The 24,389-nt window shown below is 44.7% G+C and overlaps 1 protein-coding gene across 2 annotated transcripts in view; it reads left to right on the forward strand.

Moving 5' to 3' along the window:
• The window catches only part of LOC147698808 (E3 ubiquitin-protein ligase TTC3-like), a 1,930,429-nt gene that overhangs the window by 519,674 nt on the left and 1,386,366 nt on the right, over nucleotides 1–24,389 (forward strand). For both annotated transcript variants that reach the window (XR_015299370.1, XM_086935404.1), the window contains exon 14: nucleotides 7,988–8,117. Coding sequence is in view for 1 of the 2 variants with exons in the window: in XM_086935404.1 (XP_086791530.1) it covers nucleotides 7,988–8,117 (130 nt within the window). In the remaining variant the exon portion in view is untranslated. The remainder of the gene's footprint in view (nucleotides 1–7,987; nucleotides 8,118–24,389) is intronic.

Here is a 24,389-nt window from a genome sequence, read left to right on the forward strand (position 1 = left end):
CCTCCCCACCCCCAAATACTGTGGATACAGGCATTGAGATTGAGTGAACATATTAAAATGGTTTTATCTCTTTCCTTTTAAGTCTTGAGCATCATTTTGGGAAGCTGGCCACTGAATGCATCTGTGCAGATCAGTCGGCTTAACTTATCCAGTGGCGTTAGTCAAAACGGCATAAAACCCTTAAAGTTTGCCTTGCTGATGTTTGTGTTATCCCTATTGGTGGTTACAGTTAAGGTTATCTGGTGACCCTGTTCGTCTGATTAACCTTCCCTATTTAGATGGTAACTAATGGTTCCTATCTGAAAGGTTCTCTGTGTTTGTTCCCTCCTACTCTGTTTATTGTTCTTCATTAGGATTTAGACCTTGTTTTGACATTGTTGATGCCATCCACATTTGGGCTGATGTACAGTTGCCCCATTCTTCTTCATACCTTGAAGACAGTTGTGGCAATAACTTCAGTGTGGTACTGGAGAACTTCGGGGCAAATCAGTTCATCCACTGTTTTCAGTTGCTAGTTGGATACTTCTGTTCTTTTCACCTGCCCATCCTTCTTACCCATGGTGGATTCTGCATTTCATAAAAACCGTCTCTTCAATCAGTCAATCACTTATAAAGCATGGCAACTTACTCGTGAGGGCCTTGAGGTGCTGGAGAAGCTGGCTGCTGCATGGAGGTTTATTCAGTTGAACAGCCAATTTTTGAGTTCCCTCCTGAGATGCTGGAGAGAGGGTGCGGTCCTGTGGTGTAGGGGAAGGCTGTTCCATACCTTGGTAGCCAGGTACGAGAAGGAGCATCCTCTGCTGTTGGTTCGGCAGAACCGTGGGGTGTCGGCGACTGAAGCAGATCAAAGGTGTCTGTTTGGTTGGTGGAAGGTCAGGTATTTGTTGATGTATGCTCATTGCTTAATTTGTGCCGGTGCTTTCCGGTGCTAAGCACCAGCACTTAATGTTCAGGGCCGGGTCTACATGCGATATTGGCTGCTCACCGATGAAGAGCGGATATTGCATCACAGCAGCCGCCTTATGAGGCACACGCTTAGAAACTGCCATGGTCCCTGCCTTATCACAAATCACACGCTACCAATGATGACCCCTTAGTTGCAAACTATATATTTAGCCCGCTCCGTCCCTACTTGACAAATCGTTAAGTGTGTGTCCTGAGTTGGACCAATGGGATCACTGTGTTCTCTGCAGCCCGCCCAGGCATACTGCGCAGCTCCAGCGCTTTTCAACGGATGTCATGAAGCGAGCAGCGAGTTGTGCAGCAGGCCTCGGGTGAAATAAAACTAAAATGCTGTCCCAGTAAGTAGTGATTTAACATGATACTGCTGATAGTAGTGTGTGACCAGGACCTCCGGGTGTGAGCTGTTGATGAGGCAGGATACTGCCCTATTCTACACGGGCAGCCCCTCCTGCCCCCCTCTCCCTCGTGGCATAAACATTTCGCTTTAAGTTTAACACGTCCAGGACACATCTTTGGGCCCGTTACGAGATCAGGAGCATTTCACACTTCAGCAGCTGAAAGCAGCGAAATGTTCAGATGAAAGTAATGGGAGAAAGTAGTAAATCGGGTGTGGAAATCTCGCCCCCCTTGTAATTCCTCATTTCTGAGAGTACACCTCATAATACCATCATTTTATCACAGTCTCTGTGCCACCACCTCTACACTGGAGCGAGGTACGTACACCTCTGCTATCAGCAACTGTGGGAGGAGTGGGGCGCGGGGAGGGAATAGCATTCCTGGTAACGTGGCACCATATATGCATAAGTTGCGTAGTCTGTAGGTCCGGAGCTCCGTTTTTAAACCTCACTCCAGTTTTAGTTTATTTGTTCTATAAAGTGCGTAAACATAGAGGCTTATGTTATGTATTTATCTGATAGCATGAGACAGGCGCAAAAGTGACTCTAATTTTACATACACTTTGAGGCCTCACACATTTCATGCCCGCCAACTCCGATCAATTCCAGAAACACACTGAAGCGTTTTCTGTGGCTGGAAGTCAACAAGATCCCCACAAGGCGTTTGAATGCCTGGTTTCATCTCTTGCAAACCTGCAGTCTAGTGACATTTGGATGAAATCAGTACCATCGCAACAAGTTAAAACCCAAATCGTGAAACAAGCAACTTGTATTGTATTCTGAACATCGAGCTGAGCTAAAACAAAAAAAAAGAAAAAAAGAGGAAGCACATGTGGATGATGCTCAGTATGTAGAACAACATAGCACAAAAATATCTAATTGTCCTATTAGCCTCAAATGAATGCGCAAATCAATTAGGAATAATGTTTATTCTGTTTCCTTCTGCTATGTTCGACCTCCTGGCTGTGCCTAATATGAGCTGACGGTTTCTGGTGCTGAACAACAACACCTAATCGTTCATTTTTGGTGGGCACAGGTTGATTAAGTGATTCGCCCAGAATCACAGGATGTTGAGTCCAGGCCAAGGCTCGAACCTGATTCCCCAGCCCCAAATTCGGCAGCTCTGGCCATTACGCCACTTCCCCATCCCACTTGTAGGGTTTGTTGGCAATGTGTTAGGCAGTGTTCTGATGAGAGCCCCGGCATTTCTTTTTTTTTTTTTCTTTTTTTTTACAAATTAACCACTGTGTATGCTGGTCCTTTGTTGTGCAAGGCCAGCACCTTGAACTTGCAGCTCTCCCGGTTCGGGAGCCATTGTAGTTTTATTGAGGTGAGGCCTGATGTGGATCCTCCTGGGGAGGTCAATGAAGAGTCTTGCTGCTGAGTTTTGTATGATCTGGAGTCTCTTCAGGAGGCATGTTGTCATTCCTACATAGCATGTATTTCCGTAGTCCAATCTGCTGGTAACGAGGCCGTACGTGACGGTCCTTCTGATGTTGAGTGGTAGTCATCTGAATATCTTGTGGAGCATGCGGAGGATGTGAATGTAGGAGGATGAGACTGCGTTGACTTGTTTCTTCATTGAAAGATTGCCGGAAAGGATGATGCAGAGGTTGCTGGTGTTATCTGTATGGCCGACTTCCATGGGCTACCATGCGTCAATCCAAGGTAAGGTGTGGTTTCCAAAGATGAGGTATTCCATCTCGTCTGTGTTGAGGTTGAGACAGTTGCCTTTTTACTCCATCCCTCCTCCACATCCAACCAAGAAGGAAGAGGAGTGACGCTAAAATCTTATATTTTTGCTTAATGTATTTTATTTTCCCTCCTTTTTTTCATGTAACAGGCTGTTAAAGTTACACAGCATATGAGTATTCCAAAAGAAAAAAAGATATAGTCCTGATAATTGGAGTACAGTCTCTCTCGTTCTCAAATGTAGTCACTGTTTCATTTTTGTGCAGACAAGAGAGCTCCCTCCTCTCAGAAGCCTTCAGGACAATGCCGGGATGGGAGTGAGCAAAATACCCTAGAGAATAAAAAGATATATTGGTTACCACTACCGACTCCGTTAGAGAGGGGAAGAATGCCCGTCACCATGTGGTTCACCCATGAGCCTTTCAGGACAGCAGATCTTTGACCCCCAACTTGTGTTCAGTGTCCCTCCTCAGCTGTTTTCTCGCTGTGGTCAAATCTTTCCTCCGCTCACCACCATTTTAAGAAAGTAAAGTGCTTGGCGGTACTTTCCTATGGCCATGGTCCTCCCGGACTGTGGCGGAAGCTGTCACAGCGTTCTGCATCTTTTCGGGACTGCTGGGCTACAGCGCTTCGACCAACGGTGTTACAGATGACTTGTCTTTTGCTTCCCCCTCATGTGGTTCCTCACCTCCACCCGCTTCTTCGCTCCGGCTCCGCGTACTTGATTCACTTTTGTGGCGGCCTAATGCTCTCTGTCTTCCTTCTGTCGTGTTCCTCTGTCCATCTCGCTTGCCTCCTCGTTTATTAGGTCTCACCTAGCGATGCAGCGTATGCGTTGCTCGCCTTGGCGAGATCTATTGTTGCCGATTTCTTTGCCGAATGGGGACAGGACCTGTGCACTCATACAGCGGACAGGAGATGTGCATGCATACATCTTGCGGCGTTAGCACAACTCAGAAGACAGGAGATGTGCACGCTGGGGGCGTAATCACAACTCCTGCTCACTCGCTCACTCCCTGTCTCTGAGGACCGTTCTGCTTTCGTTACATGCCTCTGCCTCTCTGCCTCTCTTCCTCTCTGTCTCTATCAGGCCCAATCTATTTCATAATATGCCTCCCCATGTGCATTATTATCTGGCCATACACATACTTGATACTTTTTTTTACTGTTACACATGCTATTTTTGCCCGCATTAACACACAATAACGCACCATAGCACAACTCCTGCTCGCTCTCTCTCTCCCTGTCTCCATAAGGCCCCTTCTGTTTTCATAATATGCCGCCCCTTCTACATTCTTATATGCCCATACACATGTCCTTTGATACTTTTTTTACTGTTGCACATATAATTTTTACTGCATTAACACACAATAGTGCTTTACCATAGCTGTATTGTGAGCCCCTCAATTAGCTGATAAAACATGTTGTCGTTTTTCAACCACATGCTACAAGTTTTCCCTTGTCTGTGGAAGCTTTTATTGAATTGCAACAAAGAGAAAAAAAAACAGGCTGTAAAAAAACCAGGCTGGAACACGCCTTAGCTGCACCTGACCGTTACTTCCTCGTTGTTTTGCATTTGATTATTGGTATGTGTATGCTACCATGTTCAGAACACACTCACTTTAGTTAAAGGAGATATTTTTTATGGCCCTCATATATACAAATTAAAAATAAACGTAAACAACCTGCAGCTCATGCCACTTTATTATGCAGTGTAAACTTCCCCATTTTTAGAGCCCTTCCATTACACTATTTACACTCTTCTTTTTAGTACGTACCTTTTGAAACTGCTTAGCACAGTCACTCTACTAACACGCAACGCTTTTATATGTGTGGCTTGTAATTGTTATACTCCTTTGCTTTCACTAAGCTTTATGTACCTTATTTTCCGTTGTTGGTGTCTATTGATATCAAGGTTACTGTTGAAGCTTACATCTTAGCACCCTGCCGTAGACATTTAGCAGTATTTATATCAATGTTAAAAATAAACCAGCGCGTTATATACTACTTCTTACATATACAACTGCCAGTTTCTCTGCCTTTTTAACAGTAAATACTGGAAAAGTGCTACATGGTGTTAGATCCGCTTCAGGGTCTACATGCATGTTTAGCAACGTATATTATGTCGGTATGTGTCTGTATACTGCCCTTGGCAACGCCTTTTGGAGTAAATAACATTCCACCTCGCGGGCAAGCTATACTGTGCAAAGCTTTCATAACTGCACGTATGATAAATCAGCCAGTGTAGTCAGCTACATTACAAATCCAATAACTCTAACTCAACCTAATGCGAGACCTATTGCATTGCAAATGCTGGTCTCTTATTCCAACGTATTAATGTCTGGAATAAGATTGCTGTCTTTACTCTCGTACTGGGGCAGTGTTGTGGCCATCTCGGATTCCTCGGTCAATGAAATCCATTTATCACAAGGAGCAAATTCTTAGACTGGCCTTAGACATGTAGTGTCTTACTTAATAAAACTTACTTATTAGGACAGCGTGGATATTCCTCTTTTTATGGGCTTCGCTGGAGGTAAAAAGGTCAAGGTTGTTCCAAGACTCACCATTTCATTCTGGGCCATTATTTGTTTGAAGATCTGCTGTGCCATAGCCAAGTTGGCACTTCCAAAGGTCAGTCGTGTCAACTACAGTGGAGACATGACTACCTCCGTGGCCCGCTGCAGCAGTATCCCAGTTGCAGACATCTAACGGACAGCTCCATGCTCATCTCTGCATACTTTTATCAAGCACCACTTCCTGACTGTTCAGGATTGCAGTGATGGATTCGTTTTTCGAGCGGAGTTGCGGATGTCTTGTTTAAACCAGCACTAATCCATCTTAGCTTTTTTTGAGGTATTGTTTTGGGACTCGTTCAAAAAGTGAGAAATCTTCAGGAAGACTTATCAGTCAGAAAAAAAGTTACTCTCCTTCAGTAACAAATATTTTTTGTGGGTACATAATCTTTGTCGATTCCTCGCCACCCACCCTACTTTTTTAGTGCTGTGGCTGATGAAAACCCTAGCAAAGCCAACATATTATGTACTATTTGACGCTCTCTTTGCTCAGTTGATTTCTCTTTGCATGCTTCTCTAGGGCATGGAATTTGTTCAGAAACTGATTTCAGCACGCCTGTTGTTACCTAATACTAATATACTCTGGTGTGCATGCCTGGAAAAGGATGGCACACCTGGTGGCACTGGAGATTCATTTAAAGGGAAAGCATTTCTGGACGTGTGTGAAGTATGTATAGATAACTCATAGGGATCTGTTGGGAGATTGTGTGTACCAAAAAAATAATTCCCAAATGTAAGTAGCATTTTCTTTAATGCACCCATTCCACTGTTGAGATAATTTTTAGGTCACGCGCCTGCGTTGCAGTGCACAGCACTGCTAGTGCAGTGAGAGACCTCTTGAGGGGGTTTGAAAATGGACCTAGGAATCTCACACGCTCGTGCGTGCACTTTTCGTTTTGGCCCACGCTATTGGCCTTAGCGTGCGTCTCTTTATAAAATATAGCACGCAATTGGCCAAAGGCGGGTGCATTGCTCCGCCCATGGCCTATTGGTGTCTGTTACGAGCACCGGCCGTCATGTGGATTCAATTATCTTGCCCAGACACTGGCGCGATAATTGAAACCACATGTCTTGCTGTGTGCGCACCATTTGCTGGATTGTTCTTTTTTGGATCCATTTCACAGGGAAGCAACTAAATGAAAGAACCGCTGACGTCTTGTGTGCTTCTTGTTTTTTAAAAAGGTTACAGCAGTCGCTGCTTCTGCCCTTTATTGGGTGTGTGCATGATTAATGTGATATCCGGGAGGCCATGTTAGGCAGCATCTACAATATACCGAAGTTGATTCAGTTCATCTGCTGGCCCGTTTATCCATAATTGTGACACTGACGGCCCTGGACTGCGGCCGGAGTGGATCGATGTCGGCAGACAGCCTGCACTGCAGTGCAGTCCAGCAATGAGCAGCCATAATTAACTTTAGAACATCAGGGGTAAGCGCGAGTCAATGACTCTCAAGTTGACTCCTTGACCTCTGCCCACATGTGAGCTTGTGCAGGAGGAGTGAGTTGTCGCAGCTGGCTGGCCTCTGATGGCACTGCTCGCTACAGCAGTAAAGGTGAGGTCCAAGCATGGCATGGATGTTGGGTCTGCAGGAAACAAGGGTGTACAGAACAATAGGGAAATCCAGTGATTTGCAGCAGCCTTTCATCTGACCCTCTATCAATCAGCACCACTGGCTTGGAGGCGCCACTGACCTGCTGCAGATTTTCCTGCTACACACAGCTCAATTAATGCCCGCTGCTCCCTATTTTCACTCTGACTGGGGTGCTTTACAATCACTACCAGGCACAATATCAGTGCATCTGTGCCCTGCCTGATAGTGTTACTGGTAAAAACCAGCTTTCTTCACTTTTACTGTTAGCTCCTTCCTATAGTCCATTCTACAGATAAGTCCCACTTCACAGCACCTTACCCCTTATAAACATATGAAAATTACAACTTTCACCCACCTATACATACTGTGGAACCAGACTGCCTTTAAATAGTTATCACATCCCGTGCTTGTCTGACAACCAGTCGCCTTTAAATTAACACTTTAAATTAACAAAATAACGGCAACGCATTGCCATCAAAAAGATGTACCTTATGCACAGCTTGAATTTTTTTGTTAGAACATACCTTATTACCACACTGAAACGTGAATTTCTAATCTTTTGCTTTTTTTTCAGTTTTGTATCGCGCTTATTTGACCCAAAGGTATTGGAGCACTAGGTCTCGGATTATTGAAAGTTTGTGCTATTGCCGTTGCATTATTATTTGCAACTCTAATAGCTCAAACTTTCAGTAATGCGAGACCTATTGCATTGCAAATGCCTGTTACCTTTGTGGCAAGCATTTGAGTAATTGTCCTTTTTTTATTCTTTTAGATTTCCATTTGCATGTGCCTCGAGTAAAGAACCTGGCATTCCCCAAACAATGTATGTTACAAGGCTCAGAATACAAAGAGATAAAGTAGCACCTGTATCCACAGGAAGTGCCAAGAAAACCGAAATGAAGGTACGTCTTAAAAAGTCTGTAACAGACATCTAGTTGATGAAATATATACTTGTGCATTTTCGCTCCACCACTGGTGTCTTTCTCTCACCTCATGCAGTTGGCTGTTTGTGTATTATTCTGTATCCAATGCATCAGGGAATATTTTACATCGAAAAAGTACAAGGGGCCCTCACTTTTGTTCACATTCATTTCTGTATCTCATTTGTGCAATATCTCTACTACCTTCAATACCACCACCACCAGTACAACCAATACCAATACAAATACCACCAATATGAATTCCATGCTACTCCAGTTAAATCGCCACCAAATCAATGCCACCATTCCCAGTATTAATACCACGTCAAATATCAGCAACAGTACAACAAGCCACACTATCAATATTACCAACTGTATCCCCATCACCAGTGGTACCCCCACCACCACCTGTTCTACAGTTGTCAGTACCGTCAACCGAACATCACCACAAACACAACACCAAGAAAAATACCTCATCACCACCAATATCACTCTGCTACTACCACCTTGGCGCACCATCATTACAGACACCAACAGGCACCAACCAATATCGCACCACACCACCAGTACCACCACCAATATCACCAGCAGTCAAAATACCAATATTTTTATTTTATAAATCTTTTTATTATTTTAAACTAGAAAAAAGGAACAGACCTATCCGGTGCCATACATACATATGTTGATAATAGGGTGTACAGGATTGATAGCAGGATAAACATGGAGCAACAGAAGAATCCCTGAGAGGCCAACAGTAATGAATACGAAATAAGACTTGCAACCTTACAATCAATAGACAATTTAAATGTGGACCCTCAAGACCCTCCCATAAAATCAAAACAGCAGAAGAATCATGGCAACCAGACACTGGAATTCGAAAAACAGAATCAGGATATTCGACAATATTGCTAGTAAAGGAAAAACTTGAAAAGAGATTGAAAAAAAAGGGAAACCACATGAGCGATAACAGAAAGAAAACAAAAAACCCAACCCCCCACCCTGCACCGGCTATCGCCTAACCCCCACTAGCAGTGTGCCTGTCGCCCCAACTAACTAAATTCTAAAAGTAGAAAAGAGAAACTGTGGGGGAGCGCATTTCCATATAAGCTCCCGGTCCCCTTCCCCCTGCCAGAGACCAGCACCCCTATGATGAAAAGTCAATAATATCTATAATCAACAAAAGAGAAATTAGGGGGAGCCGTGATGCACCGCCCAACCTCCCGCGAGACCAACAGCCACGAAATCTACATCCATTACGGCCGTAATACCAACTACAGTCGATCACTCTCAGCCCTGGCCCTTCCGAACCATTATGTGAACCCCTCCCGTTACTTCAGCAGGAGAATCAAAGTGAAAAAAGAGTCTGAATAAATGCAGTACAATACAATTCAAAGTCAGCAAGTTGCCAAGAACTTCAGCAGCACAGGAACACTCCTTCACGGACGGATAGTCCCAATGTAGCTTTCTCCAATATCGGAAAGTCACCAAAGAGGGAAAGGATGGAACAGAAGTCCAAGGACAATCACCCTCAAGATTCTCCGGGAAGGGAACGCAAATCGATTCTCTTAAAGTCAGCGATGATGGTAGGTATGCCAATGTGATCAAAGCACTGGGTTCAGGATTTTCCAGGAGACCAACCAAGGGCTGCTGCTCCTCTTGTCGCACGGGGCTCTCGTTCAGATTTAAGATGGTCGTAGCTGGAATCATAGCTTGCGGTAATACTTGAGATGTAACCGGGTCTGGTTCCACGCACTCCATCACCAATAAGCCCGTCATCATTTTGTGAATCAGGGCATCCACATGGGAATGAAATGCCCCGATGGTTGCCAATATCGTCTTTAGCGACGGCTCACTCTCCGTCCGGTCCATTTCTCCACGCTCAGCAACGATCATGTTCACTTCCCCCGGGGAGCTGGCTTCTTCGGGGGCAACAGACAGGAGCGGAACGGACAGCTTCAGAGGGGACTGGTCAGTTTCTGTGGCAACAATATGTATCTCGCTTCGAGAGCAAAGACCCCGACTCACCGAACACCGGCCGGGCCACACCGGGTCCACGGGTCAGGTACCTCCACCCCGACCACTATCGTGCCACGTCACTCCTCCCTCAATGTTGGTCAGGCAAGATGAGCGCCGTCGAGATCGGGCAAAGAAAAAACCTCCACATCGATGGACCGGACCCTGACTGCCACTCACAGCCGATGTTGTTCAATTTCGACACGGCCGGGTCAAAACTCGAGGCCCCGGCTCTCCTGCTGGATTAGGCCGCAAACTTCAACTCGACGCAGCTCCGTCACCCAAGCGAATTAAGTTTTCGGAATTGCACCATCGGAGTGAGCATCGGTTCATCTACACGGAGGTCGGGCGTAAAATCAGGATTATCAACAGGATCTTCTGGCAGGATACGGAGGTTGGCGGAGCCGGGAGCCTAAGCGGCCATCTTGGTTGCTAGCGTAGCTCCTCCCCCCAAAATACCAATATTACTAACATCACAATGCCCAATACCACACCAATATTACTACCAGTATGATACAAATAATACTGCCACCTCCAATAACACTAAGCACTGGTAAAGCCATTAAGCCTCGCTTTCATGTGATGTCACATGGAAATACACTTCTGCTTGCCTGTGTTTGCATGTGACATTAAAGTGAAATCTATTTGCTTTACCAATGCTCGTTTCAAGTATGTAGTGTGAGATATTGCGAAGGAGAATTGAGCAGGTCTAAGTAAGTCACTAACAAAGTGATGTCTGGTATCTGTAGTAATACCTGCATAGAAAAAAACTGAATTTGAATATTGGAGCATAACATATTGGCTGGCAGGCTACTCAAAAGGGTTAGTTCTCTCTATCTGTGCTCCTGTGCCCTAAATCCATCTAGGCAGAGCGGCTAGAAACTTGGTCCTTGAGTTCCTTGATGTTTACTTATTTGTTTTTCCCAGGAAGATCCTGCTTTCCTTCATGATGGTTTCCTGGAGAGAACAAATATCTCTTGCCTCAGGTTATCACTACCTTTGTTACCCGCAGCAACTTGTACTACTCCAAATACACAGTATGTGCCGTCCATGCTCTGCCATAATTCTGTTACTGCCAAAGCCTTGATTAACCAGATTTCTGAGAATCTTGGGCTGATTGATTGTTTGGTCTGTCATTGCTGAGCCGACATTTCCTAGTTTACAACTGTGAACGTTTTATGTTACATTTTGTACTGCTCATTTTTAGGTTGATCCTAGATCAACTCATGCGCTGCTCTAGAAAATGACCTCTTGGAATCACTTCAGCTTTTTACCAAACTCGTGCATGTGGCTCTTTGTTTTGCACAAGTTTTATTGGCCATTGTGTGTAATTAAAGCATGCAATTGGCCAAAGGCGGGTACATGTCCTGTCTTTTCTCTAAACGTTGACTCCCATGGCCTTTCAGTCCTGGGAGCGAGCAGAGGCGCACAGGCTGGCAGATGCATTCCTTCCTAGTCATGGATAATTAAACACAGTTGGTCGCTTTATCTTTAGCAGCCTCGCTTGTTTTAATTTCTCCTTGCCCGCCTCAAAGAAAACGAAACGCCAGTTGGTATGCATGAGGCACTTGTTTATTTAATTATATTTTATACCAGCAAAGTAAACATTTGTCATAGCAAGCTGGCTGAATCAAAGGTGCCACTTTAACAGCATACGTACAGAATTCCCAGCGATGAGAGAATAGTCTTGGAAATGGCAAGGGGTTTTCGCTTGAGCTTGTCTGCTAGTTAGTGCCACATGGTGTTTAGAGTACTTGCCCTGGGAAGAGCTTTCCCGCAAGACAGTCATCGTGAAACAAGTGCTGATATTGGAGCAGATGAAAAGAGGACAAAACGTAGACCGAAGGCTATTCCGAAAGTGAGCACAGACAAGGTGACGGTGAGAGAGAATGGCTGCCTGAAATGGATGAATTCCAACATTTGAGTTCAATCATCAAAACGATTAAGCCAGGACAACTCTATAAGAAGTTCCAGTGGCACACAAATTATTTACCTCAAAATAAAGTTGGGTGGAAATCTCAATACTGCAATATTGTTAGGTCTGGTAGGCCTACCTCAGCACAGGCTGCCCTCTTTTCGAAGAGTATACTGTGGCATTAATATTAATCAAATTCATTATTGCTATTCTTAGAAAGTAAATAGGATTTTCAGCATAATATTGTTAAATGCTCAGTTCACCTGTGTCATGTTCTGAAAGTTATGCAAACAAGTGGTAAGCTTATAATATTAGCCAAACAGTCACAATGACACAGGGGATTGTTAGCGCATTGTGAGCACTCGTGTAAAAGTAGTGAACTAGGACGATCAGAATGAACAGCCTCTCAGAGGTTAAATGAAACTGGTGTGTTCGAGGCATGTTGGCTACTGAATTCATATCTGTGCATAGATCGCCGCCTAGTGTTGGGTCCGGATGATTGCACATTGTTGTCCTGGAAGAGTCTTCGAAGTATTACGAGATAGGTGGCTCCTCCCCTGGACTACAGTGCGAATGGGCATCCCCTCCATCCTCAGATTGTTTTTTTCCGCCATTGGGTTCGGATGTTACTATCTTAGCTCAAGTTAGGAAAACTTTCTATAAAGCCAAAAGGCTTTCGATAGCATCGGTATTGTTTCGTTCGGTATCGGTGCCTTTGCTTAGTGGGCATCGAGGACTCAACCGTTTTTTCTTTCCACACTCTACCCGATCTTCGTTCTACAATGGAAAGAAGTCCATTCAAGCGGTGCCCCCTTTGCAATGCAAAATACCCGCACATCGATGTCCACCCGGTGTGCAACAAGTTCCTGTCTCCAGACCAGAACAAAGCCAACTTTATGGCCTGTGCCCGGTTCAGGTCGAAGAAAACCCTCAAGATTCGACGCGTGGCTCGACTGGAGTCGAAGAAGTCAGCTCCTTTTCCCGTGAACATCTTCGGGACCGAAGACGAGGAGGTCGTTGATCTGGAGGATCAGGAACACTGCTCCGATCCTGCTTCGGGCCATGACTCCGAGTATGACGCCGAAGAGGAGTAGGTACAGGACAAAGATGAAAACGTCATCAATAAGGTAGGAGACGACATGGAGGCCCTTGGGGCCGGAGAAGATAGCTCAGGCGAAGAGCTAGGCCAACCCGGCCGCACAGAGGCCGAAGATGACGCACTCAGTAAGGGTCAGGTCGAGGGATCGCCACTAGGCCTTACCCAAGATCCACAATCTCTTTCTACAGCCCCGCATAAAGGCTTCGAACATTTCTAAAGATCCTGCGGTTTCGAAACCGCCATCGGTCGATAAAAAGAAATCGAAACCGACAGCATCTTTGCAGAAACCGAAAGTGCTTGTGCCTCTCGTCGGCTCCAAGGCCTCGAACCCCTCGGAGCCGAAGAAAACTAAACTGGCAGTCGATGCCGGAAAACTCAAGAAGGTCATCGAGCCAATGGTTGGGGCGCCGAAGACCAAGGTCAAGGCCGTCGAGCCATCGAAGCCAACGCCGAAGGGTGTCGATTCGCACAAAAGGCCCGCACCGAAAGACTGGATCGATCCTCGGTCGAGGCCTACGGACAAGTCGAAGACTGGCTCCAAGGACCCTGCCGAGTCGACAAAACCCAGTCCGTTCAAAGCCAAAGAAGTGTCAGAGTCGCTCCAACGCATCAAGGAGAAGGGTACATAGGTCGGACCGAAGAAGGCCACGATGCCGAAGCTTGTCGGACAAGTTCAGACCGCGTCGACACCTATCAAGTTTGGGTTACCACCCTCGGTGCGTCCGAAGATGTTCGAGCCGGGAAAATCTATTGGCGCCGCTACACGCGTGTCGACGGAAATGGAGGCTACGGAGGAGCCTGAAGACCAAGACAATTCATCGACGCGGACACTGGGAGACTGTCCATATACAAACGAAAGTTAATGCCAGAGACTCCCATGGAATCATATAAGATTCCCTTGAAGAAAAAGACTTTCTACAACTTCTCCAGCTCTTGTGGAACCCCTCCATCACTATGAACAGGAACCACAAAATTTTTCCCCAACATACTCATATGTTGAGACAGGGGATAATTACAATGAGGATGACCTCTATCATGTGGACACTGATCCTGATGATCAAGACCAACAATGGACGGACCCTTCTGACTCCAGGGATCCGCAGACTGGCCCGGACACTCATGTGTACAGTGTGAAAACGTCTCCTACTGAGGACACAACTGCTTTTAACGCCCTTATTGAGCGGGCAGCCAGTAATCATGACGTCGAGCTACATGCTGACCCTGTGGACGAAGACTTTCTGGTAGACACTTTTTCAACTTCAGAAAGGGCAGTCAAAACCCTACCCATGCTCAAAGGGGTCCTCAAGCATGCTGCTGATATTTTTAAAGATACCACTAGGGCCAGGGTGTTAAACCCAAGGATTGAAAAGAAATATCGGCCGGCCCCTGTGGACCCTCCTTATATAAAGGGACAGTTGCCATTGGATTCATTGGTTGTTTCCAATGCACGTAAAAGAGCGAACTCCCAGACTACAGGTGATGCTCCTCCTCCGGACAAAGAGTCGAAGGTTATGGAAACTTCAGGGAAAAGAGTAGCTGCGCAGACGGGTAACATCTGGCGCATTGCTAACAATCAGGCTCTCTTGGCCAGATATGACAGGGCACATTATGATACCCTTGAGACACTATTACAATACCTACCTGATCAGTACAAGGAGGGTGCAGAGCTACTTATACAGGAGGGGAAACTCATAACCAATGCTTCCATCAAGTGTGCTCTTGACGCACCTCACACTACAGCCAAGGCCATCAACACTAGTGTTATGCTAAGACGACACGCCTGGTTGAGGATTTCAGGTTTCAAACCTGAAATTCAAACTTCTGTCCTCAATCAGCCAGTTAACCCAGACTTCTTATTCGAACCTGAGGTTGACACCACACTTGAGAAACTTAAAAAGGACACAGAGACTGCAAAGTCTATGGGGGCTCTGCAGTCCCAGCAGTTTTGGGGTGGCTCCTTTCGTCCAGTACTAGAGGCCCTTCAAGAGGCCAGTCAACGCAACAAACACAATACAATAAGGGAGGTACACAATCCACCTACAATAAGAACAACCGTGGTGGATATCGAGGAAACAACATCAAGGGCAGAGGCAGAGGAAATAACAAGTCCAGATCCTCTGCCAATACCAAACAGTGACGCCCTGTCACTGCCCCCGACCACATAACACCTGTCTGGGGGAGACTACAACAGTTCCTGCCGGTCTGGAAATCCATCACCACAGACAGGTGGGTGAGAGACATTGTACAGTACGGGTATTGTCTGGAATTAACGTCCACTCCACCCAACATCCCACCAAGACACCGTCCTATGTCCGCAGAGCACTTACACTTATTGCAGCAGGAGGTCATCAGCATGCTGCAAAAAGGGGCCATAGAGCTCGTGCCTGTAGAAGAACAGGGGTCAGGGGTGTACTCTCTCTACTTTCTAATACCCAAAAAGGACGGGTCGCTCAGACCTATATTAGACCTCAGGCCTCTAAACAGTTACATTCTGTCAGAGAATTTTCATATGCTCACCTTGCAACAGGTTCTGCCGTTACTCAGTCAGGGAGACTTCCTCGCAACGCTAGATCTAAAAGATACGTATTTCCATATACCCATACACCCGTCACACAGGCAGTATCTCAGGTTCACTATTCAACATCATCAGTTCAAAGTCCTCCCTTTCGGAGTAACGACGGCACCCAGGGTGTTCACAAAGTGCCTGGCAACAGTGGCAGCACACCTCAGGAGACAGCACATACATGTCTACCCTTATCTGGACAACTGGCTTATTCAAGCAAAGTCGACCCAGCAGTGTGCCAGCCACATGTCCCACACCTTTCATCTTCTTCACAGTCTGGGATTCTCACTGAATTACCCAAAGTCACACCTTCAGCACGCCCACGTGCGACAGTACCTGGGTGCGACGATAGACACTCTGGCAGCCAAAGCACAGCCAAATTCAGTGAGAATAAACAGCATGCAATTGCTGATTCAAAAATTCAGACCTCATCGCTCGCTTCCAGCGAAAGTTTTCATGCAGTTGATAGACATGATGGCCTCCTGCATCTTCATAGTCCCGCACGCGAGACTACATATGCGTCCGCTTCAGGAGTGCTTAGCACGTCAGTGGAATCAGGCTCAAGGAGAGTTAAAGGACCTAGTGTTGGTGAGCGGTGGGGCATTCAACTCTCTGCATTGGTGGAACCCACAAAACCTTTGCAAGGGCCGACCGTTCCAAGAGCCTGTTCCACAAATTGTACTGACGGCGGACGCGTCTCTCCAGGGATGGGGAGCTCATGTACTCCACTACACAGTGCAGGGACTATGGACAGCACAGCAGAAAAAGATGCACATCAACCTTCTGGAACTGATGGCAATCTTCATGGCGATGAAAGCTTTCAAGGTACACTTGTGCAACAAGGTCGTGTTGATCCGGACGGACAACATGACTGCCATGTACTACATACAGAAGCAGGGAGGAACGCACTCTCCACAGTTGTCTCATCTGGCTCAAAGCATGTGGAAGTGGGCCATTCAGAGGAACATCTTCCTCATGGCGGAACACCTCCCGGGCAAAGACAACCAGATGGCGGATCTGGTCAGCAGACACAGCCACCAGATGCACGAGTGGGAGATTCATCGATCAGTACTCCAACCGTACTTCTAGCAGTGGGGTCATCCACAGATAGACCTGTTCGCCACAAGGGAAAACGCAAAATGCCAAAGCTTCGCCAGCGGGTTCCCACATCCACAGTCGCAGGGCAATGCGATATGGATGAACTGGTCAGGCAAATTTGCGTATGCTTTTCCACCAGCACCTCGAATACCGCTAGTGGCACGCAAACTGAGGCAACACTCGATGACACATATCCTGGTTGCTCCAACGTGGGCACGCCAACCATGGTACACCACGTTTCTGGAACTATCCGTGGTACCGCATCAAAGGCTACACCTCACACCCAGGCTTTTGACGCAGAGCCATGGCGACATTCAGCATCCAGATCCGCAACAGCTCAACCTGGCGATCTGGCTCCTGAAGTCCTAGAATTTGGCTACCTCAACTTGCCGCCAGAATGTATGAATATCATCAAGGAGGCAAGACGGCCCACAACCAGAGCATGCTATGCGGCTAAATGGAAAAGGTTTGTCATATATTGTAACAACAATAACGTTAACCCACTGGATGCATCTATTCAAAACATTATCTGTTATTTGTTGCATTTATACAGATGTAATCTAGCGTACAGTTCCATTTGTATACATTTATCCGCCATAGCAGCTTATCTCCAAAACAGGCAGCACCTCTCACTATTCAGAGTGCCTGCCATTAAAGCTTTTCTGGAGGGACTTACAAGGGTGATCCCTCCCAGACACCCGCCTTCACCAGTCTGGAACCTAAATGTGGTCCTCACCAGATTGATGGGACCACCTTTTGAACCTCTACACTCTTGTGAGATTCAGTTTCTAACCTGGAAAGTTGCTTTCCTAGTAGCCATTACCTCGCTAAGGAGAGTTAGTGAACTCCAGGCACTAACCATTCAATTGCCGTTCATACAGGTCCACGCAAATAGAGTTGTACTACACACCAACCCTACATTTATGCCTAAGGTGATTTCGCAATTCCACAGGAACCAGATCATAGAACTGCCAGTTTTCTTTCCTAATCCAGAAAATGTCGCAGAGAGATCCCGACACACGTTAGATATCTAAAGGGCTCTAATGTACTATATAGACAGGACAAAGGATTTTAGAAAATCAAAACCGCTTTTTGTTGCCTTTTCTCCTCAACACAAAGGCAACCCCATTTCCAAAGCAGGGATAGCCAGGTGGATCGTTAAGTGTATACAGATTTGCTATGCTAAAGCTAAACGCACTCTAACCATTCCACCAAGAGCACACTCCACACGTAGGTTAGGAGGGTCCATGGCTTTCCTAGGGAATATTCCTTTAGAAGAGATATGTAAGGCAGCCACATGGTCCACCACACATACATTTACGAAACACTACTGCGTAGATGTGCATTCTAAACAGCAGGCAGCTGTAGGACAGGCTGTTCTCAAAACTCTTTTTCAGACTGCTGCAGCTGGCACGGGCAGCCGCTGTTAACAGGAGGGACTGCTATGTAATCTATGCACAGATATGAATTCAGCAGCCCACATGCCTCGAACCGAATATGCTACTTACCAGTATGCATCTGTTCTTGGCATGTAGGGCTGCTGACATTCATATCGCCCACCCTCCTCCCCGGCGCCTGTAGCAGCTGTAGCATTCAGAATTACTCTGTAGCATGGACATCACTCACTGTATTACACTCCATCTCTGCCACAATGGCGAAAAACAATCTGAGGATGGAGGGGATGCCCATGCGCACTGTAGTCCAGGGGAGGAGCCACCTATCTCGTGATACTTCGAAGACTCTTCCAGGACAGCAATGTGCAATCATCCGGACCCAACACTAGGCGGCGATCTATGCACAGATATGAATGTCAGCAGCCCTACATGCCAAGAACAAATGCATACTGGTAAGTAGCATATTCGACCTTGTACGTAAATGGATCTGCCCTCTGATATTGCCATGGTTTTCCACATACCCCTCAGTACTACATAATTACAAGCCACATAATTACACTCTACTCAATGCAACATAAATACACTCCACATACCACTCAGTACCACATAATTACACTCTACTCAATGCAACATATATACACTCAACATAATACCACTCAGTGCCATATAATTATATGCTACATAATTGCACTGCCCTCAATGCAACATGCACTCCAAATAATACCACTCAGTGTCACATAATTACACTCTACTGAATGCAACATACACTACACATACCACTCAGTGCCACATAATTACAGTTCAAATAATTACACTCTATTCAATGCAACATAAATCCACTCCTCATAATAAAACTGTGCCACATAATTACACGCCACATAATTACTCTACTCGATGCTACATAAATAACATAATACCACTCAATACCACATAATTACACGTCACATAATTACACTTTATTCAATGCAACATAAATGCACTCCACATACTACCAGTGTGCCACATAATTATACGCCACTTAATAACACTCTACTCAATTACACTCTACTCAATGCAACATATACACTTCACAAAATACCACTCAGTGCCACATAATTACACTCTACTCAATGCAACATGCACTACACATAATACCACTAAGTGCTACATAATTACACGTCACATAATTACACTCTATTCAATGCAACAAAAATCCACTCCACATAATAACACTGCCACAATAATTACGCGCCACATAATTACACTCTACTCAATGTAACATGAATACACTCCACATAATACCACTCAGTTCCACATAATTACACACCACATACTTACACTGTACTCAATGCAACATAAATACACTCCCCACATAATTACACACCACATAATTACACTGTACTCAATGCAACATAAATACACTCCACATAATACCACTCGGTACCACATAATTACACGTCACATAATTACACACTACTCAATGCAACATAAATACACTCCCCACAGAGCTTTCTGGAAATATGGTGCCACCATCAACCACACTCTGGTCACTCCCTACCGACCAAACAGACAACTCAGGTCCACCTCCTCACACCTTCTTACAATACCCAGAATTAAGAAAGTCAGATGTGGAGGACGCTCCTTTTCCCTCAACGCGGCCAAACTCTGGAACTCCCTACCCCCTCACCTGCGTGCAGAACACAACCTGTTGGCCTTCAGGAAAAAGCTTAAAACTCAGCTGTTTAACAACTAAAAAAGGCTCCCTCTGTCCTCTCTCTTGTGTTTGTCCGCAGCGCTAGGACGCCTCAGAGTAGCTACCGCACTATATAAATGTTCGTTTCATAAATAAACACCACATACAACTCAGTACCACATAATTACACGCCACATAATTACACTCTAATCAATGCAACATAAATACACTTCACATAATACCACTGAGTGCCACACAATGACACGCCACATAATTGCAGTCTACTCACTGCAACTTAAATATACGCCACATAACTGCACTCTATGCCACATACCACCAATCAACATAAATGCACTCCAAACCATGACATAATTCAACTAAGCATAATTTCACTCAACACCACAGTTCCAGGCCACACAATTCAACTCCACACATTTCTGATACACAACACAATTACATACCAAACCACATATTTCAACTCCACAATCCACAACGTACCTATAATGCACACCATACAGTCGCACCACCTGAGCACCAAACATCACTCACCACCACCATTTTGCATCAGTGCACCACCTCAGTCTGCCCTCGGAATCCGGCATCTGTTGATTCTCTCCTGTCCGTCCGATGCTCGTGTTCTAATTCAATTACTGTTTTCCAAACTCCTCTCCCGCGTTATTTATGTCCTACTCCCCCATAACAAAAAAAATTATAACAAACAAGCATGAGAACAGGCAGGAAGAAGTTGTCAGCAGTGCAAGTACAAAAAAATTAGAAGACATTTTTTATGTCAATCTTTTTTTAATCAGGTTATGCAGTTGTATATAATGTTGTCTTGGTTTGTATAAAGGTAACAAAAACGCTTAGCACTTTTTATTATAACTTTTCATCATGATGCACAGCAGCCGCAATGCTCTACAACAAAGCCAAAAGTTCTGTCTAAACACAAGGTCCCAAAGGTGAGACCTATTGGTAGGCTTTCCTGTTTTCAGTTTCTATTTTTGGTAAATTCTGGTGTTTTTTTTTCAGTTTTTTCCGTACCTTAAAAACAGTGTTTATCAGTGGTTACACATTTTCGTGCCATTAAAAACAACAGAAACAGTGTTTTTCCGGTGCTTATGGAATTTTAATTTAATTTTAATTATTGCTTGCTTTCTGCACTGATAGTGCATGTGTATAGGTAGCATATGCAGAGGGTATATGAGGTCCAAACACATTTTTACTGCACCAGACTACAAAGTTAATAGCATTATTCATTAACTCTGAAGATTATAAAGATGCTTTCAGCATACCATCTAGCAAGTGACAAGGATCTCTTACAGGGAAGCCCTTCAGCTCAGGTATCAATTTTGACAGACCATCATACAACTTTTTCCTATACGTAGCTGAATTACTGCAGGTTCAAACAATATCACTTGGATGGAATTTTTTTCAGCAGCATTCAAAGTGACACTGCATTCCATGTTTACCAAACACCTGGTGTGATGTTTTCACCACTATCTCAGATGCTTGGTGACAACATTCTTTTCACATATACCTGTCACTACATCTTGCATTGAATGTTTAAAGACTAGGGTGTTTGGCAATTCACTTACCATCAATACTGACTCACTAGAAAAGGGGGCTGATGTATCAAAGGATTTCACCCATTCTCTGTCTGCGGGTAAATGTGATGGTACATATTAGGAAAGATTCTTATGAAACCAGCCATTTTACCTATTAGTGAAATTAAATGTAGCCAGCATTTCAAATCTGATTTCTGTATTTCCGGATTCTCTACAGTTTATAAAATATGTAAATAAGACCTAAAACATGCTTCTAAAAACTGCATCTTTAGACCAAAGACCACAAAACTGAAAAAACAGAAGGACGGAGAGACAATGTTTTAGTGGCATCCCTGAACAACAAAACTCAAGCAGAATAATGTTAGCCCAGGCTTTCTTGATGCTATCTTGTATGTCAAAGTTACATTGTATTGACCCCTTCAGAAAGCAATAAAATTTCACTCATCTTTTCCTTTCCATGAATGGCACTTAGTTTGTGCTTACAAAGGTGTTTTTTCAGTGTTTATATGTTTACACCGGTGATGGCTATTTTCCTTTCGGTGGGGTTTTATCAGTTATTATAGGTTTAAACCTAAAACCAGATAGCCTACCTATTGGCTATGCCAATGCTTGTTCTCTCTTGCTTCATCTCGGCTTGCTTATATCACACTCATCTCACCTTGAGTCTTACATGCTAGGTCCATGTCTGTTTAATACAAATACCATGCTTAACGTATGAGTCTCATGTTTGGGAGATAGGTATTGGATGTACTGTACACACATGCATTAGGGTGCTTCCATTGTTATTAGGGCTCCCCTGAACCCACCTAGCATGCAGTGAGGGTATCGGACTCCACTGCATCACTTGGCAGCGCAGTGAACCACATCGCTGCGGCGGCTATTCCGCCGCAGCGCTAAGTGGGCGGGGCGGCCGCATACTGGTGACAGAACCGCTCCGTCACCAGCCGCGGTTGCGTTGTGCTTGTGACGGAGCGGTTCCGTCATGGCCCCGCCCGCTCAATAGAACGCTCAGCGCAGGCGCGGAATTCGCGCCGCGCATGAGCGGCGGGCGGGCCATGACGGAACCGCTCCGTCATCAGCACAGCGCCACCGCAGCTGATGACGGAGCGGTTCCGTCATCAGCGTCGAAAGGGCTGAGAGACCATGCACGCTTGAAATCCGTGCTCAGTATTATCAGCAACATACTCAGTGGCTCTTGTTTCATAGTAGAGGTCACCCTCATTGGCCCAATAAAAAAGGTGCTATTACTGTGGGGAAGGTGAAATTGCCAGAGGCCAAGACAATATTTCCTCTAATATATGACAACCTGTTTTAGCCAGATAATTTATAAAACTCCAGTTAACAAGTGTTTCATTTATAGGAATCGATGGTTTTTTAGTAACAAGCCTGTTTTTTTTGTTCTGGTGGGCCTAAAGGATTAGATATTGCATCTCTGGTTATAAATGTCAGAGTAGTGGAATGTCTCAAAACTGAATGGAAGAACTATTGCAACAGCCCGATTTAGACCCAGATGACTCACTTTTCGCTTCTACAGTAACAGGAGTTCCTGAAGTTTCTTCTGAAAGGCAAGCTATCTTTCGCAAGACGGAAAAGCAACATTATTTGTTCATACGGCATCACAACTCTGCATTAATCTCAGTTCTCTGGAAGTATCACCCATTTCTTCTATTTGGGAGGCAATTCCAAACGACTGAGCAGGTCTGTGATCGTCTGGGGCGTTAACTCAGAGTTTTCACCAGCCAGTCATCTTGATATGGGTAGATGTAGAAGTCCTGACACCTGTAATGAGGTATTGCCGTAGCTAGGCATTTGGTGATTACTTAAAACAGATTTGAAGTCAAAATGCAGGGTATCAAACTGATAGAAAATGTTGATGAATCTAAAGCATTAGTATATGCAAATAGTTAACCTGAAGGTCTGTAGTGACTGATTTTTCCGTGGTTTATGGATAGGGTGATTCCTTGTAAGGTCACTATATTAATTTTTTCTTTGATAATATACATTTGTAGGGCACTGATATCTAATAACTGTTTATTCTCATCTGTACCTCACTTTTTCAGACGCAAGTACCTCGTGTATATAATTTAGCTTTGTTCTTTCGCCAAAGCCTCTTCAATTGCTTACTTCAGCATCCGAGTCTGCAGCTTCTGTTTAATTAGGACAAGATTGAGATGTGAGAAATGTCCCGCATGGATTGAATGACGTGCTATGCCTCCAGCTGGACTGCTGCTGGTGAAGGAATACCAAAATGAGTTATTTTTGGGATTGCTAGACTTTGCAGCAGGAGGAATAAGTTGCATGACCTCTGTCTTTTGTATCTGCTGTATCATTTATCGATAGAGGACTGAGAACAAGATCATGTCCCTTCCGATTGTTTTCCATGCCAGAACTATGTCCTTCCTCTAGTGCTACGAAAAGGAGAAAAAACCTGTTGGTCTCTGTTGTTCAAAGACCAGTGAAGAAATTGTTCTGATTTTGTCCTTCTTTCACTGGATCTCTTCACACATACGAGATGTGAAGAAGGGTGAATTGTTAAAAGTTAAACTGCTGATTCTCAGTCGTGATCCTGGATTAAGGCCAGAGAGATTAGTTCAAGTTTTCTTCTCTTAGACAAACCAACAGATCTCGTTCTGGCTGCAGATGCAACTACATCAGCTGAAGCTTGATAAGCTGAGTTGAACTGGTGTGATACCTGATCACTTTATTAAAATCATGTGTAAATATATAGCTAGGTAAAAGTCTTTTAATTCGAAAAGGATTATTAAAAAGTTATAAAAAAACTGTCTACACTTTATTATAAGCTAAAAGGTGACAAATGTAATTTATTTTCTATTTAAAAAAGTCAATTAAACAAAATAGTCAGTACATTAGTAAAATGTGACTAGAAACATATTTCATAAACCTTTTTTAAGAGGAAGGAAATGAAGGGCAGTCT

This window comes from Lissotriton vulgaris, chromosome 8 (assembly GCF_964263255.1).
Source record: "Lissotriton vulgaris chromosome 8, aLisVul1.2, whole genome shotgun sequence".
In the NCBI taxonomy this organism is placed as follows: Eukaryota; Metazoa; Chordata; class Amphibia; order Caudata; family Salamandridae; genus Lissotriton; species Lissotriton vulgaris.